At 36.6% G+C, this 20012-nt stretch overlaps 2 protein-coding genes and 1 long non-coding RNA gene across 6 annotated transcripts in view; 1 reads left to right on the forward strand and 2 right to left on the reverse strand.

The window, feature by feature from the left end:
• Positions 1–20012, forward strand: part of LOC141381219 (uncharacterized) — a 38377-nt gene that overhangs the window by 10137 nt on the left and 8228 nt on the right. The window contains exon 2 of the long non-coding RNA XR_012401058.1: positions 4342–4408. This is a non-coding gene — a long non-coding RNA (uncharacterized lncRNA). The remainder of the gene's footprint in view (positions 1–4341; positions 4409–20012) is intronic.
• On the reverse strand, positions 11058–16035 carry apnl (actinoporin-like protein). 2 transcript variants are annotated; one of them, NM_001293671.1, is given in 4 exon segments: positions 11058–11770; positions 11833–12522; positions 15277–15431; positions 15958–16035. In NM_001293671.1, coding segments are annotated over 2 exon segments (555 nt in total). In that variant the 5' UTR covers positions 15381–15431; positions 15958–16035; the 3' UTR covers positions 11058–11770; positions 11833–12071.
• LOC100534815 (DELTA-actitoxin-Aeq1c-like) overlaps positions 18300–20012 on the reverse strand; it is a 339260-nt gene continuing 337547 nt past the window's right edge. For 2 of the 3 annotated variants that reach the window (XM_073935299.1, XM_073935296.1), the window contains exons 7-8: positions 19433–19546; positions 18305–18947 (exon numbers count right to left, since the gene is read on the reverse strand). In XM_073935299.1, coding sequence (XP_073791400.1) covers positions 18521–18947; positions 19433–19539 — 534 coding nt within the window. In that variant the 5' untranslated portion in view covers positions 19540–19546 and the 3' untranslated portion in view covers positions 18305–18520. 3 annotated transcript variants of the gene reach the window in all.

The raw sequence follows: 20012 nt of genomic DNA on the forward strand, positions 1-20012 counted from the left end.
TCTATTCTTCAGATCTTTACTGCTGGCGAACATGCACATATTCTGTGTATCTTTTCTCTATTTTAAGTCAATCTAAAAGTAGGTTTAGTTTGGAAAGCAGTTAGGACTGAAAGACATGTGATCTGTTCACAATGAACAACTCATGCAGTGTTTCCAGATGGGTCAGCTTCCTCTCACAAAGACTTATTACCAATGAAAGAATAGTGTGGCAGCTTCTGCATTATATTAAGCAATGCAAACACATGAAATAATAATAATAAAAAACTTTAGATGTAAGAGAGAAAAGGAGTAAATAGAAAACTTCACAAAGTCTGTTAAGGGTTACATGTGGTCGCAGTCTATGGCAGGCTGAAAGCTGAGGAGTATGTGTAGTTACACAGGGATTGCATCAGCCTCCTTCGCTGGATGTGAGTTTACAGTAGCTCTGCCCCCTAACACAACCTGCCAAACTAAACAGGCCTCTCAAGAACTTTTATCCAGTGCAGTCAGCATTAAAGACACTGAAGGCAGAGAAGGGAAAGATGTGGAGTATTATTTAAGCACTTTTAATAGCCTGTTTTCCTCTTAAACTTCAAACTAAATTCCCAAACTGTCGGTCTACTATATATAAAACACACTTAGTGAAATCCAGGCTCTCACAGCCTCTGAGGAGTGTCCAGACTGACTTCATGGCCTCATAGATTAAGTCATGGGAACCAACAGAGAGATGTAGGCAGCTGTTTCCCGCCTCTGCTACACAGATTGTGTTACAGGCTTTCGTAGATGCCCAAGTGATAAACAGCGTTCTTACATCTTTTCCAAATACAAATTAAAGCACTTTTAAAGCACTTTCCAGATGCATGTTCAAACTTTTCCAGCACTTTACAAGTGACAAATGACATATTTGCATACATATACATCACCCTCATATCAGATGCTATTAGTTATAGTTTAGTTACAGTTTAATGGCACTTCTGTCCCAAGCCCAATGTTGAATTCCAGTCATTTACTCTCTTAAATGTATTCACATCCTAAATGTATCATTTTACATTTATATTTTATTTTAATAAGCGGCACAATGGGTAGCGCTGTAGCCTCAAAGCAAAAAGGTCATTAGTTCGAGCCTCAGCTGGGTCAGTTGGCATTTCTGTGTGGAGTTTGCATGTTCTCCCCATGTTGGCGTGGGTTTCCTCCTGGTGCTTCGGTTCCCTCACAAGTCCAAAGACATTCGGTAGGAGAACTAGGCAAGCTAAATTGTCTGTAGTGTATGTGTGCGTGTGAATGTGAGCATATGGGTGTTTCCCAGTGATGGGTTGCAGCTGAGAGGGCATCTATTGCATAAAAAATGCTGGATAAATTGGCGGTTCGTCCCCAGAATAATAAAGGGACTAAGCTGAAAAGAATATGATTGAATAATTTATTTTACCTTCATACATTTTTGACTCATGAAACAGCAATCTATGTGCTTTTTGTTTTCATTTTATCCAAATACAAAAATATTTATTTTATTTTAATGGTTCTTTATTTTCACCTATTTATTAAGAATTATGACAATACCACAACTACATTATCAAACACTTTACCTAAAATATAAGCACGTTTGAAACCTTTTTAAAATTTCCAGCACTCATATAAACTCTAGATTACCTCCCCCAATACTGTATGCAAGCATTTCTGACAGTATCTGCTTATTCTAGGGAAAAAAAGAATGCTAAAATGCTATTTGTGTGTGCATGTACATGTACAATACTGCAAAAGACTTGCCACTATTATTTCACACACACACACACACACACACACACACACACACACACACACACACACACACACACACACACACACACACACACACACACACACAAAAGTTTTCAGACAGTTGTTAGCTGACTTTTGCATGTAGAATAGTTCAGCCCAGAGGTGTTCAATTGTGCTCCTTGAAGGTCACTGTCCTAAATAGTTTAGATCCTACCCTATCAAACAGAGCTGAATCAGCTAATCAAAGTCTTCAAGGCAAGTTGGATCTTAAAGGGTGATTTATTCTGCAGAACTGTGGTTGCTGAGTTTGGACACTTTTAAGACAGTGAAATCTGTAAAGTTAGACTGCCAGTTAAATATTTGTCTGATAATTAAGGATTTTCCAATGAGTGGCGGATTAACACCAACAACAGTGAAAGTTATCAGAAAAAATTTTCAAGTAACTAATCTAGTTTTTTAGCTGTCCTTCAGAATATATTTAATGTGTGATGAAACTCATGAAATTTGCTTAAAAAAATCTTTCACTCCTTTAAACTTCAAATTGATCTAAGCAAGATTTTCTCAAAATATGAGGTGAGCCCACTGGTGAGAATAGAGACCTGACAAGTGGAGAGCAACAAACAGGACGAAAATTGATCATTTTTGTGTCCATCTCTGTTGTGCCCATCTCTCCTTTATTTATTGAGCATGGACTCAATGCCTTAAAAAACATCAGACTGCAAAGCAAATGTGACATTAAAGTGGCCTAAAAGAATGGTTTCATGCCAGAGTGTTGATTAAAGCAGAACAAAAACTGTGGACAGTCAAAAAGCAGTAGCGGGTATAAAAATTTGCATTAATATGTTTGTGGCATGGAACGAAAAAAAAAATGCTGTTGTTTCACTTTAAACAAAATACAAATCTCACATTAACATTAAATGTGACTTAAGTGTGGCAGTATCAGGCCTTGCTGCACATTTTGAAAAGGCGTGTACTACAAAACAAACTAGTTGCAGTCACTAAAATAGTGAATAAAAATATTAAGATTTTTTGTTAGTTTTGTCTTTATGCATGCAGTTTGGAAAGTGACAAAAAGCACTAATACATAAACATTTCAAAGTTGTAATCTGATGTTATGTGTTTTTTTTTTTCAATTTAGATAAAAAATTTGAATTTGAAACCAGCCCTTGTTTATAAGAGTTTTTTTACAACCTCCAAAGTGGTGAATGTTAGAAAAAGTTAGAGAAATACTGTTCAAAGCAGTGACCTCAAAATTAGGAAATTGTTGGTTGTTCTCTAATTATGACCTACCATGCTTGTGCATGTGATTAATCACCCGTAAAATAATAATTTCCTCTCGACTCAACTCGTGTCTGCACATAAACTTTTATTTGACATGCGGACACTGCCCTCTTGTGTTCAAAGCAGTCTGTGCTAATGCGCACACCATGCATGCATTTTATGTCAACACATCAGCGATTGATATGAAGTTACAGTTTGAAAAAACAAATATTAAATTGCATAAAGATACATGTACCAACCATTATTATTAGGCTAATGTTATTATTATTTAGTAGTAGTTATATATTGTTATTGTTGTTGTTATTATTAGTGTATGCTATGTTATGTGCATGTGTTAAATACAGTAAGCTACAAGCACTTTATAAAACCAGCCAGGTATATATATATGTACATACACTCACCGGCCACTTTATTATGTACACCTTACTCGATCAGGTTGGACCAATTTAGCCTTCAGAACTGCCTTAATCTTTAGTAGCATATATTCAACAACTGGAAATATACTTTAGAGATTTTGGTCCATATTGACATAATAGCATCACGAAGTTGCTGCAGATTTGTCGGCTGCACATCCATGATGTGAATCTCCCGTTCTACCATATCCCAAAGGTGCTCTATTGGATTGAGCCCTGGTGACTGTGGAGGCCATTGGAGTACAGTGAACTCATTGTCATGTTCAAGAAACCAGTCTGAGATGATTCACACTTTATGACATGGCACGTAATCCTGCTGGAAGTAGCCATCAGAGGATGGGTACATTGGGGTCATAAAGGGATGGACATGATCATCAAAAACTCAGGTAGGCTGTGGGGTTGACACTATGCTCAAATGGGCCCAAAGTGTGACAAGTAAAAATACCCCACATCATTACACCCCCACCAGCCTGAACTGCTGATACAAGGCTATCTTCCAGAACATGTTTTATGCAGCGGAGGCACTTCCATCCACAACCCATCTCTGGGAAACATCCATACACACTTGTACTCTACGGACAATTTAGCCAACCCAATTCACCTGTACCACATTTGGACTGTGGGGGAAACCGGAGAACCCGGAGGAAACCCACACAGAAACGCCAACTGCCCCTGCCAAATAAAGCACAGATATTACTGATCACTGATCTCGACAGCACTACCTACTGCGCCACCGCGTCACCTTTGCGTTAATGAGCAATTGGTCAGGTGTACCTAATAAAGTGGCCGGTGAGTGTACATATATATTAAAAAAAATTATAAACATACCACAAGCAGACACATACATATATATATATATATATATATATATATATATATATATATATATATATATATATATATATATATATAGATCAGACACCAGCATGAGGCCTGCTGCACAAAACCACAGACAAACTCAAGCAAAGTTCACTTACGAGGTAATTAATTTTAGAAGCAAACAGAAGCATACACACTTTGGAAAGCATGTTCGTAGTCCTCTGTATAATGATGATTGCTTGGATGTTGGACCGAAAACGTTCGCTATGGCGACACCAGATTAATGAAGAGACCAAGCCGAAAAGAAAATGAATGAATGTATTTATATATATTTACCTGATCTGTCCACACAGTGGCACTCTCACACAATACAACAGCAGCAGATTTGAGTAGATTAACAAGATAACAAGACAAATCTATAATCAGATATGTATGTATTTTCTGGTGGATTTGTACATAGTTTTGTCTGATAGAATAGTAGAAAAGAGTTTGATGTAAATTAAAAAAGGTTTGTGATATAAGATAGCATATAGGCCTAGTTGTTTCTGCAATTTCACTATAATTGTTTTCAGGATATCAAGACAAATATTATTCTTCTGCCATTTAATAAAACATTGACAATAACAACCAATCAGAATCCACGCTCGACTTTCAGACTTTCAAAAAGCTTGACTTTTAGTCATAGGCAATATATAATTGCAGCTAATTTTTTTTTAAATAAACAGAACAATATTGACAATGCTAATAAAGATATGTCCTGTTTAAATCCACTTAAATTACCCTAAATTTTAGGTCAATCTTTGCCAAGTGCCTTTGTTTAAGGTTTCAGCAATTATGTGCGTTCTCTTGCAAATTAACACTTTTACACCTTTCTAGTGACAAAAATCTTTAATGCATTCATTTTCCTTCAGCTTAGTCCCTTTATTCATTAGGGGTTTAACCATCAACTTTTCTAGCATATGTTTTACACAGCGGATACCCTTCCAGCTGCAACCCAGTACTGGGAAACATCCATACACACTCATTCACAAACATACACTATACGGCCAATTTAGTTTTTTCCATTCACCTATAGCACGTCTTTGGACTGCGGAGGAAACCCACATGAACTTTGGGAGAACATGCAAACTCCATATAGAAATGACCCAGCTGAGACTAGAAACAGCGACTTTCTTGCTGTTAGGTGACAGTTTTAACCACTGAGCCACTGTGTCGCCTCACATTGATGAAGTATATGAAGAATGTACAGGGTGAACCTTGTTTAATTTTTGTGTGCATGTCAATATTAATTGGCATTTCCCTGTGGTGTGCACAGACACACATACACATGCTCAAATGCACACAACACAACGTAAGCAAATCTAGAAGTATTTCCCTCACGGTGCAAAATAAATACACCAGGGAAAAAAGGATCCTGCTTCCAGCTCCATTGTGGGAGAAATCCACCCACTTCACTCAGTAAACCCACAGTAGAAAAGCACTTGCCATCTGTTTACAGCAGTTCTTCACCACCCCATTATTGTGCAACAATGCTCCAGAGATATCTGTAAACAGCTGATGTTTAGCCTGCTGTATGTTTTATGGCTTTCCATGCGAATGCCACAACACATAGAGAAAAAATATGGTATTGATGTATAAAACGGTTGTATAAATAAGCAAGAAGGTGCACTAACAAGGATGTTTAAGACTTGAGCCTCAAGTGTCAGTTGTGTGCATCTTGAGTAAAGCAAGAGGAGGTATTCTTACTCAGCTCCTATATAGAATCCCCCAACAATTAAATCCGGGTTACGGCACCAACATAATTTCTACATTTTTACTCATCTTCTTTAAAGGGCAACAATGATGAAAATCATCTTTTATAAGCTGTTTAGACAGAACTGTTCATGGGTATAGTGTGTCTCCAGTCATATTGGGGTGATATAAACAAAATAAGTCTCTTTTTTTTCATTCCTGATGTTAAAATAGGACCCAAATCCCTCTGATTTTGAGGCCCACCACAACGTGACATAGGAGTACAGTTTCCCCGCCCACTGAATTGATTGACAGCTGTGTAATAACATGTCTTCATTGTAGCATGTATAATCATATCAACAAGACAAGACGTGAACAAAGCAACCGGGATTAAAAGATATGTTTAGCTCTCTGTGATCATCCATCGTCATCAAATGTGATCAAGTATGAGTTTTACTAATTTAAAATGTTTTTAAAACAGTGCATGTCTGTGATGAATTACAGCGATTTTACTGTCTTTATCACCACAGCCGCACGTGTGCACTATTATAAAAGAAGATGCTTCAATCCTGATTTGTGGACCATAAATCAGGATTATTTTGTACATTTACATAACAGATATTCATATAGCAGTGAATATTAACATTTATCCTGTCACATTTGCATGCAAAAACTGTGCAAAGTTAAACACGAGCGCTGTGTGCGTGCGTGAACTTTGTAATGACACTGTGTGTAACTCATTGTTGTCATCGACTCATTAACTCCACAACAAATACATCAAATAATCATTGGGAAAGTTCTTACTGTAGAATTTCTCACAAATAATATGTGAGGTCTGCTTTTTTCAATTCTGTCACTGTGCTGTTTATCTGACGCAGCCAAGGTGGAGATTAAGGTACATTCTGACAGGCATGAGAGAGTGGTGTTCGGGGAGAACTAGCATTAAAGGCGCAGGCCACAAAAACAGCTACATTGTGTTAAGAATAGAAAAATCCAACATTCTAAAAGCTATAATAAATAATCTGATGTGTGTTTTAAGCTGAAACTTTACAGACACATTCTGAAGACACAAAAGACTTATCTCAAATCTTTAAAAAGGGGGTAAAATAGGTGCCCTTTAAGTGTGTTTCAGGCTGGCATACAAGCATGGTATTGCTTGGAATCAAGTTCATGATCTTAGCATTGCTAACAGAATGCTTAACTACTTACAGTAAGTGTTATCATTTTATTTTCTCCATATTTATTTATTTTTATATTAATACAACTATATTCTATATTTTATATTTTTTATTTTTACAATCTGTTATTTAATGTTTTTTTTTTTTTTTTGCGGCAGCTGTGGTGCCGATAAAACAGTAAAATAACGTTTTTTTAAATCACAGAAATTTACTGTAAAATATCAGACGTTAAATGACCGAAATTTATTGGAAATTTAAAGAAGTTTCTCTCATTTAATGTCTCATATTTTACAGTACATTTATGTAGTTTAATGGCCGTTTTTTACGTGTTTTTTCCGATACCCCAACTGCCAGAAAACCTCCCGTTAATAACAGATTTTTAATTTTTTTACTATGTAGAGAGTTTTTGTCATAATGTCAGATAAGAACTTTTTTTAGAAAATAGAAATAGGATAAAAATCTGTAACATTTTGACAAACAATGGTCAGTAAGTTAATGTCAGTTAATGTATTTACTAACATGAGCTAAACAATCTTGTACAGCATCTAATAATCATAGTTTACGAATCTACTAATGCACAATTAAATTCGAAAGTTGTGCTTGTTAACATTAGTTAATGCACTGAGTTAACGAGAACTAACAATGAACAATTTTTTTTATTAACATTAACAAAGATAAATAAATACTGTAAATATTGATTATTCATTGTTTGTAAATACATTAACATGGATAATTATTAGTATTAACAAAAATGCTGACTGAAAACTATAATATTACTCAATGATATTAAAATAAAACAAGACTTGGTGATGGCTGTTGAAATTCAGTATCAGAAACTGATATTTTAAGTATGTGATCATTATTGTTTTACTGTATTTTTGATCAAACAGACATACCTTGGTGAGCATAGACATCTCCAAAAACATGAATCGATTTTACTGAACGAACAATCTAATGAACACTTGCCAGAAAGTCCATATACTACAGTACATTTGCATTCATTTATTTTCTTTTCGGCTTAGTCCCTTTATTAATCTAGGGTCATCACAGCGGAATGAACCGCCAACTTATTCAGCATATGTTTTACGCAGCGGATGCTCTTCCAGCTGCAACCCATCTCTGGGAAACATCCATACACACTTGTACACTACAGACAATTTAGCCTACCCAATTCACCTGTACCGCATGTCTTTGGACTGTGGGGGAAACCGGAGCACCCGGAGGAAACCCACGCGAATGCAGGGAGAACATGCAAACTCCCCACAGTAACGCCAACTGTCCCAGCCGAGGCTCGAACCAGCGACCTTCTTGCTGTGAGGTGACATTACTACCTACTGCGTCGCCACATTTGCGATATGAAGTTTTGAAAAGTTCTCATATTTTATTTTTGTTGCTACAGTGTATATGTGAAGTATTAATAGTAAAGCATTTACAGTTTGTGCGTGTGTGTGTGTTTATTTCAAAGTGTGATGTGTGGTTAATTAAATTGGGGTCAGATTGTCCTGCAACACAAAAATTCACCGAGAATTTGAACAACATGAAGGTTAATAACTTAAAACAGATGCGTGTTTATTTTTGATGTTGTTAATAGTGTTTCAGTCTCTTGAGACGTGCTTTCTACAAATGCTGCTCTTTGACCTTGATAACTGGATTGCTGGTGCGTTAAATTAGATATCGGTTCCCTTCGGATTGAAGCAAGTAGTCATACTTGCTTGTAAAACCTTTAGTTTGCCGATTATAGCCACATTTCTTAGTGATAAATTGGCATTAATGTATAGGATTGTAAATTGTAAGCATTGAGTAAGCTGGAGAGACATCACTGAGTGCCTACTGAAGGAGTAACTCAGGACAAGAGGAGTTTAAAGATGTAAAAATGTTCTCTGCCATCTCTTTGATGCTATGATTCATTCTTTATTATTATATCACCATCTCTGTCTTCCGCTTCCCATGGTTCAGCTGCCCTCTTCAGGCGTTAGGAATTTCCAAATACATATCACAAAATATTTACACAGGGCTGTTTCCAGCTTACGGCGAACAGCCTCAGCTCTCATTTGAGATTTTGAATACAACAAATAGATTCAGCAACAAGCCTTCAAGCTTAGTATAAAAAAGCAAAGGTATAGGTCTGAAATTACAGAATAATATTTACTTGAAAATACCCTTAGCAGTGGCAGTCAGTACAGACGGCGTTTATTGTTCAAAAAGATCTCAGCCTGATGAAAAAAAAAATGAGCCAGAAGATGGTTCGAATGAATAACAACACAATGGCTGCCTGATATGAGAATGGATTTAGCCTGCAGGAAGCATAAGCAAACTGTAAACACTGATCTGAGGCATTCTTCTGACAGAAAAGGCAAACCGTTTAAAAGTGTGAGATATTAAAGGTGTTTAAGATCCAGTTTAAGCACCCTCAGATCATTTTTACAGAGGTAAAATTAGACTAAATAGCTGGCTAGGAAGCTATTGGCGAATAGTGTTAGGGCCTACTCACACTATGCCATCCGTACCGTGCCCAGGCCCGTTTCCCGGATCGTTTGAGGCCGTACTCACACTAGGTACAGTTGCCTCGAACCGGGCCAAAGCACGCTTGTCCCAACTCCCGTCTCCCCCGACGGCCCGCACTCACACCATATCGGGCCTCGGCACGCTTACGTCATCGCTGCTGCGCTGTTCAGTGAGAAGCACTCTCTATGGCAAGCCTTTTTAGCATTTAAATCTTTGTTCTGACTCCATAAATATATTTAGATATATCTCTAATTATATTTTGACTAGTCATAATTATGATTCGACTACTCAGAATGACAATTAGAGATATCTGCAATTATAATTGTACTAGTACGAAATCAGATTGGAGATATCTGCAAATATATTATGACTAGTCATATTCCTCCGTTGACTTCCATTGAAAAATATTAGCAGATATCTCTAAATGAATTTTGACTAGTCACCATTATAATTAGAGATATCTCCAAATGAATTTTGACTAGTAACAATTGTAATTAGGGATATCTCTAACTGAGAAGTGTGAGTCTCTAAATATACTTATGGAGTCAGAACAAAGATTTAAATGCTAAAAAGGCTTGCCATAGAGAGCGCTTCTCACTGAACAGCGCAGCAGCGATGACGTAAGCGTGCCGAGGCCCGATATGGTGTGAGTACGGCCTTAGAGTTAATACATTAGTAAATGTATAGGCAAACATTTGAGATAAGACAGTGTTTCAACCACGTTCCTTTAGGACCACCAGCTCTGCACATTTTCCATGTCTCCTTAACCAAACACACCTGATTCAGATCATCAGCTAATTAGCAGAGACTGGAAGACCTGTACTGGGTGTAAAAGACAAAGGAGACATCCAAAACATGCAGTGTTGGCAGTTCTCCAGGAACATGGTTGAGAAACACTGATATAAGGCATACAGTATAGCAAAGGAGACATTTGCAAAATATTTGGTGTCTAATTAAATTTTAAAGTATAAATAACATGTTATTGTGAAGAGGAAAACAGTGAGCTTGATTAAAGAGAATAATTCAGGTTTGCTGTTAATTTACTCAATCTCAGGCCACTCAAGACTTTTAGCTGAAACATCGGGGCTTGATAACTCAAAAGTCAATGGCTATGTTTAGGGTAGTGTGGAAAAAAGAAAGAAAAACAAACACAGACAAAACAAATCTAATACTCTGCTCTTGATGTTAAATGAAAGTCTTATAAAGTGAAACTGTGCAAGAAACGAAACCTTTTTTATTACCTTTAATCCACAGAGGATGAGTTTTGTGACGCATCATAACATGTAATGACATTAACATTGTTTTGCCTGTATGTATACTTTTTACTCCTAAAGTGTAAAGTGTGACCGCAGACTTGCAAGAATCACCAAAGACCACAGTTTCAGCCAAACATTTTCTTTAGTGTTCTACTTTATTTTACAAAAATGAAATTGGTTGAACTTTTCTTTTAAATTAAATTAAATTTTACTTTAAATTGAATATACTTCAAGTGACAAAACTTTCACAAAAAAAAAATGGCAAAATGGCAAACGACATCTTACATTGGAATCAGAAAATGGGTTTTTATTTTACTGTGCAAAACAATGCACAGAAAATAATAGGTTTACAGAAAATAAAGTAAACAGTGACAATCAGATCTTAGTATTTTATTGGTTACCATTGTATATGAATACAGTTCTCTTGCAAATTTCTAAATATATTGTACAGTTTTTATGGTGCAGCTTTACGAAATCAACAACAATCAACATTTAAGGATATGAATCAACATGAGAAAAAGAAATTGTTAGGTACTTTAAAAGCAAAACCAACATTTTTGAAGTAGGGTAATTCAATTTAATAATGAACATTTGGAGAGTTTTTTGGTTCATTTACTTAAAATAACAATAATAATACTACTAATAATTATTATTATTATTGACATTATTGGTCTGTTGTGTGACCATTAATTTCACATATTATTTGTTAATTTCACATGCGATTTGTTTAAGCCACCTGACTTTCTTATTAATTAATGGCTAGTTTTCATTTCGTCTTTGTATTTAAATAAATGTATATATTTGAGAATCCTTTGCCCTGAGTAGAAGCTTGTGGTGGGATATATATATATATATATATATATATATATATATATATATATATATATATATATATATATATATATATATACATATACAGTTGTCAGGATTTAAAGTGGATCGTCACCTTTCATTCGTCCTGAAACTATTGAACAGAACCTATATTTCTTCTAGGACAATTTTGAAAAATATTTTTAATTCACGTTGAATGCTGACTACTGTATACATATATAAATCAAGCTTCATTATCTGTACAATTTCATTTCCTCTGTTCAAGAAATACCTCTCATTTTGATTCAGCAATGGTTTTAGAAATGGCTGACTAACTTATACATTTAGCAATCCATCTGAGCCATAGGACTCAACAGCTTGTCCCACACCTCCACTTTTACGATCGCCCTGCCCATAGGACACATGGTAGCCCTGATGTCTAGGTTTTTACCCTCGAAGTTAATGCCTGACCCATTGGCCTCCTCCCTCACAAAGCCGTGCTGGTTCTTTTGATAGTACATTTCTTTATAAAGTGCCTGGTCACACTCTTTTCCTTTAGGGTAGATGCCCACAGCAAACCAATTTTTATACAGATTGTAGTCCCAAGGGACAGAAAACATGATGGCCAGGGTCTCAGTGTAGTCATTTCTTCTTCGCTCGAACAGGTCGTAGGTCAGAACCCCCACGCTGCCAGTGGCATGTGCAGCGCTCTTGCTGAAAGTACACACTTCAGTCTTGAGGGGGCGGACTGTGGGCTGAGGTGGATTGGAGGTTTCACCGTTCTCTAGATAAACCCTGTGGGATTTATACACATCAGTCATGAGGGTGTTGTAAATTGCGCATGGTTCTGTGACATTTAATAGTATAAGTAGTCTGTGAATAGTGTGTTCACAATGAAAACTGAAAGCCACTGAATAAAAAGAAAAAAAAAAAAAGTGGAGCGTTGGACACTTCATGTTCTCAACTGTCATAGCTTTCCTTACATAGCAGATGGGCAGATGTTATCAGACAAAATAATACAGTTCTTAAATTCATAGATGATAAGGTTGACAACAGCACGAAACAAAATGTACATTATTTGAAGAATTTGGGATAGTATGATGGACATTTTCATTGCACATTGGAGAAAAAAAAGTGTTTTTGAAATTGATTTCAATTTGCTTTGCAAGAAAATAAAATTAGTTAATTAAATGTTTCTTTGAAATAAGTATGACATTTACTGGGTAAAAACAGTTTTTGCACCACATGTTTTTAGTGGCACAATTCATACAAAACACAAATGAAAAATCTGTCATCATTTCCAAAGTTCACACCTAACTGATGATTGATAATAAAGCGTGTTTGGCATGCTGTCCTGAGAGAGAGCCCTGAGCTCATAAGATTCTCGAGCCCAGGGCTCCCTCAAGTTTGCAGGGCAAGAGGGGAGTTTGAGCTCAGGTAGATCACGAAAACTCCCCTGCTGTTTATAGCTATTGAACAATTAGGGATTGCTATGAACTACTTATTAGGAGCACATCTATGGTGGAGAATTGGATTAATCAACTAACCACTGGGCCATTATGCCACCCATCTAGGAAAGAAGGAAGAGTAGGTGGAAGGGGGATTCTTCAAAACAAAGATGACTGTGGTATGGAACTTAGGTTATTTATTTATGACTTATGCTGCGTTCACACCAGACGCAGAAGAAGCGTTAAGCACGAGTGATTTACATGTTAAGTCAATGCAAAGGTGCGAATAGACATCATGCGACGCGATATGCGCAAATGAGGCGGCGCGAATGACACAATTTGCGCGAATGAAGCAGCGGGAGTTGAGAGCGTTTTAAGTGATTGATGCGCTTAACGTGCATATCACACGAAATGCTCAAGTCCAAAAATCTGAACTTCAGTGGACATTCGCACCGCATTAATCAATCAAGACCTTGCTCTTGTGGGGGCATGATTATGACATAGCACCTGTTGTTAGTGTCCCAGGGGGAAACCCTACTACAGACAACAGTTCATCAAACTAGACTCGGCTCAGTCAGAAACACAGCTGAAAGCCTCCATCATCCAGATTAAGTTTCTGGAGGAGTTTATGAACTCACAGAAATGGGTGCACCTCTGAAAGAATCTAATGGACTCGGACACGGCTCCAAACACATCGATGCTGATTTTCAGCCTTCAAAAAGCACATAAACAGTTATTTTCTCATGGGACAGCCATGATCAATCATAAGCAGGTGATCCTCTCGAAATTAGTTATAAATAAACTTCATTTAGTCTCCCTTATATTGTTCCAAAGCAGTGTAATTTAAGATATTTGAAAGAATATAGAAACTTTTTTATCTATAAGTCTAAAGTCAACAGGGTGCCAAACAACATGGTTATGGACTAAAAAGAAAATATATTTTGCTTTCGGTGATGCAGTGGCGCTGTAGGTAGTGTTGTCGCCTCACAGCAAGGTCACTTGTTCGAACCTTGGCTCAGTTGGTGTTTCTGTGTGGAGTTTGCATGTTCTCCCTGCATTGGCTTGGGTTTCTTCCGGGTACTCCAGATTTCCTCACAGTCCAATGACATCCGGTACAGGTGAATTGGGTAGGCTAAATTGTCCTTAGTGAATAAGTGTTTGTGTGAATGTGTGTGTGGATGTTTTCCAGAGATGGGTTACGGCTGGAAGGGCATCCGCTGCGTAAAAATGTGCTGGATAAGTTGGCAGTTCATTCCGCTGTGGCGACCTCGGATTAATAAAGGGACTAAGCCGACAAGAAAATGAATGAATGAATATTTTGCATTCCAGAGAAAAAAAAAGGTTATAGAGGTTTGGTGTAGGATCGAATGACAGGAGTGAGAGTCCATTTTTTATTTATGTTTAGAAATGTGTTGAAATGTTTTTTTCTCTCCGTTAAGCACAGATTGGGGGGGGGGGGGGGGGGGGGGGATAAACGGCTAATAATTCAGAGGGCTAATAATTCTGACCAACTGTATATGGGTTGAAAATGAAAAGTATAACTTTAATGCTTTTCCCCATATGAGTCCAGTACAAAACACAAATAACTAATGCACATTAACAGAAGACGTCCAATAAAATGTCATTAAGTAAAACAGTATTTCATATAGCAAAAAACCTTTCAGCCATATTTAGAAAAATAATTATTAAATGACACATAAAATGATTACAGTTAAAGATCACAGTGGAACCACAAAATACTAATTAATCATGCATCTTAATCTTTATACTTATGTAGATTTTGTCCAAATGTCAGTATGTATGTTAGTATAATTTTATACTTTTATATATTTGATTAAGTACAGGTCAGGATAGGTGTGCTGTTTCATTGTAAAATAAATATACACTGAATGATAATGGAACATGTAGTAATGAAATTTTATTTACAAAAAAATTATTCATCAAAGTAAACACTTTAAATGCATTTAGTATGTTTTACGTGTTTGGAAAATCACTCAAATAATTAGAATTAAACATGGGAACAAAAATGTCTGACCCATATACACCTTCAGACACAAGTTTTAGTTTTGAAAGCTGAGTTTAATGTTAGTTTTGGTCTCACTTTGGGTTGAGGAAGCAGTAGTTGTTTGTCAGGTTGGTGATCTCTACGGTGGCGTGTCTCCTGCTGCTCACGTTGGCAGCCACCGCCTCGGCAGACTCAGTCATGATGGCGAATGATAGATCTGATTGATGGCTGAAAGCACTGAAGAAGAGGGACTGTGGGAGAAAAGAAGTCTTCAGTAAAAAAAGAACTGGAATTGCAGTTTTGTTTGCACTATATCAGTGCTGTGAAAAAGTTATTAAGTGACATAAAGTTTGCTTTTTTACGTTAAATGTCTTTTATTTGAACTGCTGCGTTGAATTCAGTATTTTAATCCTGCTGTGTGGTGTGTGCGCACACACTTCAGTATAAATCAGACTGGCATTAAAGTTCACGTCGCACTTCTTAAGTTAAAAGTTCTTCTAATATAATTCAAAATGTTAACAAGTGGAATAAAACAGGGGGATCGTAATTACACAAATCAATCTTTAACTCAAAACCCATTTTCCCCATAGCAGTTTGTAATACCTCAATATTTAAAGGTATGAAATAGAGTTTCTCAAATGCCCATACTAAATCAACTCTCTTGTTATGTTATGTTATAATTTTAATATGGAAATAAACAGATGCATTAGCATTTACTTTAGATTATTTAGTTATGATTATTGAGAATATTTCGTCTCTATGAGAATGAAGGCTTACCTCTGTGTGTGCTGCTCAGTAACGGTGCGTTCTGAAAGAGTCACTGCATTTTCATGATCAGCAACAGGCACAGTACATACCCATCTCCAAAAAAAAGCATGCTTATTCAAATTAAGCACACACCCACTTTCAACACACATGCAAGCACACACCATCATCATTGACACTGGTGGGAAATGTTGCTAGACCAGGAGAGTGAAGTTACCCGCACAAACTTGTTTCACAAATGTTATACAAGATTCAGACAATTAAATATGTTTGTGTTAACATTTGACTTGTTGATGATGAATTATAACGTCTTTGTTTATCACGTAACTTTAAGCAAGAGTTGGGAAATGTTTTGGATTTATGATTTTATTTACATATGCAATAACATGAATGTACACAACTGTACACTTATGATTTCCCATTCCAGTAGTTTCTGTGCTCTGTTGTATTGGCCACAGTGAGACTTTGAGAATAGTGAAGTCATGTTCAACAGTTCTCTTTAAAATAGTGTATGAGCTTTGTGAACTCATCACAAGATGAGTCAACTGTGGTCATAAAGGGATGGAGATGGTCAGCAACAATACTCTACAGCCTATCTAGGGTGATACTGTATGAAAATCCCCCCTAATCCTTTACATCAGCAGCAGCCTATAGTGCAGGATGGATCTAAGCTTTCATGTTGTTCTGAGCCTACCGTCTGAATGTCACAACACAAATCAAGACTCAGCAGATCAGACTAACTTTATTCATTTCATTTTCCTTTGGCTTAGTCCCTTTATTCGTCAGGGGTCGCCAAAGCTTAATGAACCACCAACTTATCCAGCATTTTACACAGTGTATGCTCTTCCAGCTGCAATCCAGTACTGGGAACACCCATACACTCTCATGTGCACACACATACACTACGGCCAATTTAGTTTATTCAGTTTACCCAGCACATGTCTCATGACTGTGGGGGAAACCAGAACACCCGGAGGAAACCCATGTGAACACGGGGAGACCATGCAAACTCCACGCAGAAATGCCAACTGACCCAGCTGGGAATCAAACCAGTGACTTACTGTGAGATTTACTAACCACTGAGCCAGCATGTCGCAGTCAGACTAACTTTATTATATATATATATTATATTGTTCAATGCGGGTGAGACTGTTTGAATTGAAGCCTCAGTTTGATGTTTTCAACTGAAAGTATTGTGCTTTTCTGCTGCTATAGTGCATCTGCTTCAAAGTTTGGTGTGTTGTGTACTTTTTGCAGATCTTGATTGTAATGAATAATTATTTGAGTTATTATTGAATCATTCCCCTCTGATTTCTGGCCTAAACATGACATTTTTACCTAATGAACTGCTGCTTATTAGATATTTTCTCTTATTTGGAGCATTCACTAAACTCTAGATATGGTTTTAAAACCTTAGGCCAGGGGTGTCCAAACTCGGTCCCGGAGGGCCGGTGTCCTGGAGAGTTTAGCTCCAACCCCAATCAAACACACCTGAACCAGCTAAATAAGCTTACTAGATTTACTAAAAGCTTCCTGGCAGGTGTGTTGAAGCAAGTTGAAGCTAAACTTAGCAGGACACCGGCCCTCCAGGACCGAGTTTGGACACCCCTGCCCTAGGCAGTATTTATTACACAGTTTTCCAAATACAGGCAGCAACCATGCAACCTTTAAAGCCACTTCAATTAACTTTCTTCACCATTCTGATGCTCAATTTGAACTTCAGCTGTTTTCTTGACCACATCTACATGTTTACATTAGTTGCTGCCAATTGATTGTTTGTTATTTGAAAAAACAAGCCATTGAACTGTAAAGATGAGTAATATTATGCATTTCAATGAATGAAACTAGTAAAAGAAAAGGACACAGGTTTGATTTCCACTCTTTAAAGGAATCTGTTAATAGCTGCCCATAGCTTGTGATTTAACTTGTTAATTCATGCTTTTGAATTGCATTTTGAGACTTTGATTTCTGCTCTATCAACTGGATCATTTAACAGACAAACTTTTATTGACCTTTTTCTTTTTTAGCAGTTTTAAGTAATATATTGCAGAAAATGTAATTATTTCTGTATATAATATGTGAAATGTGCACATTTGTTAGGTTTGTAGTAGAGATAATATAGCATTTAAAACATTAAATACATGAAAAACATCAATTTTTGGTAGTGTATCCATGAACTTTTATGTTTGTATGGTGTCTGCTTACATTAAATATTAATTTATGAGATGTGAATTTGCGTTATCTGTAATTGATAAATACCAAATGGCCAACTCATTACTCATTTTTATATGTATATAGTGTACATTATATGTATAACATTACATTATTGCAAACACAATTAAACGAACACGACATTAAATTAGTGATTTATTTTTTTATTCAGAATTTTTTTGCAAAAACATTATAATGAAAACAGACTGCATAAATCCATGAACAGATATCAAAATGTAACTGAAGTATTTGAAAGCACAATGGCATGCATGTCTATATGATTTTGTATATGATTATGCAAGTATCACATCAAAATGAATAACTAAACATATTCTGTTAATGCCATACTAAATCTGCTTATTATTTAGCCCATCTTATCGTACACCTCCAGCTTAAGAATAGCCTTGCCCACAGTTGACATGGTGACTCTTAAGTCGACTTTCTTTCCCCTGTGCAGGACTCCAGATCCTCCTGCATCGACCCGGGTGAACTGGCTGAAGTCCTTTCCCTCATACATGTGTTTGTACAGGGCTTTATCACATTCCCGGCTGCTCTCAAAAATGCCTATGCCCAAAACGTTCTTGTAGAGGTGGTAATCATAGGGGACGGAGAACAGAATGGCCATGCGCTCAGTGCACATGTGGTTCTGCATGTGGAATAGGTCGTAGGTCAAGACGCCCACAGCCCCAGTGGCCGTGTTATCATCTTTGGTGAAAGAGCAAACCTCGGTCTTGGCGGTGCGGATGGTGGGTTGAGGAGGATGGAAGCTGAACCCACTGGTCATACACACTCTGAAAGAGGTTCATGGTTAATGTTGCTCAGTAACACAGTATAAATAAAAACAATTGCAATCACTTGACTGGTTACTTTCAATAACCACTTAAAAAAAAACTTTAATGGATTAATCCAGCCTTATCTCACGGAGAAACTTTAGATCGTTTTGTCAGTTTATCGACTAATTCATTTAGTCATACGAAAATGTACCATTTTAAAAGAGGCATGGCACCAAAACCCACCCCTAAACCCAATGGTCTTTGGGGGATAAGCAAATTTTACTAAATTGTACGAATGAGATTGAATGAATTTATTCAAATTAGCCACTAAATCAAAAAGTTACGAATTGCCATGAGACTGCACTGGATCTATCAGACGCTAAACACATTTTAAGATCTTAATTCACTTTTTATATTTGGTTCAGAAGTGTAATGGAAGTGAAATGATGATAATATGAATGTGAAATGCATCTGCACATGCTCAGGTATAATTGTTTTCTTACTTTGGATTGATAAGACAGTAAGCGGAGCTAATATTGGTGATCTCCACAGTACAGTTCCGGTTGGTGTTTATGGTCGCTGACACGGCCTCTGCAGTCTGCATGTTCATGTTGTTCCTGTAGAAGTCATAAAACATGAAGAAAGACTTACAAATGACAAGTAGAAAACTAAACTTATTAAAACCCAACTGTCATTTGGGGAGGAGAAAATCATACTACAATGTATGAATGAAAACATACAGATTTGTAAGAATTAGACCTAGAAGAATGTTACAAATTGCCATGAGATTGTGTTGCAAGTTTATAAAAACAATGGTATCATTTACTCCCTGGCTAACATCAAATAAATTATTTTCTCTGCCATGGATAGATCACAAAGGAAGAGATTTAGCAGAATATCTAAGCTGCAATTTTTCCATACATCGAAAGTTTAAGAGGACAAGATGTTACCAACATTGACATTTAAAAGAACAACATTTGTAGTAATTTATACAATGGGGTAATTTGCACATTTGAATTCACAGACATTTCAAATTTTAATTATACATGCAATCACATAGACTTAATAATATATATTCACATT

This window comes from Danio rerio, chromosome 3 (assembly GCF_049306965.1).
Source record: "Danio rerio strain Tuebingen ecotype United States chromosome 3, GRCz12tu, whole genome shotgun sequence".
In the NCBI taxonomy this organism is placed as follows: domain Eukaryota; kingdom Metazoa; phylum Chordata; class Actinopteri; order Cypriniformes; family Danionidae; genus Danio; species Danio rerio.

Coding starts and splice junctions, on each gene's coding strand:
- apnl (XM_073934146.1), bottom strand. CDS start 15,380: ATGACTGAGTCTGCCGAGGCGGTGGCTGCCAACGTGAGCAGCAGGAGA. Junction 12,523..15,276: donor TACTGCTTCCTCAACCCAAA/GTGAGACCAAAA, acceptor TAAATCCCACAG/GGTTTATCTAGAGAACGGTG.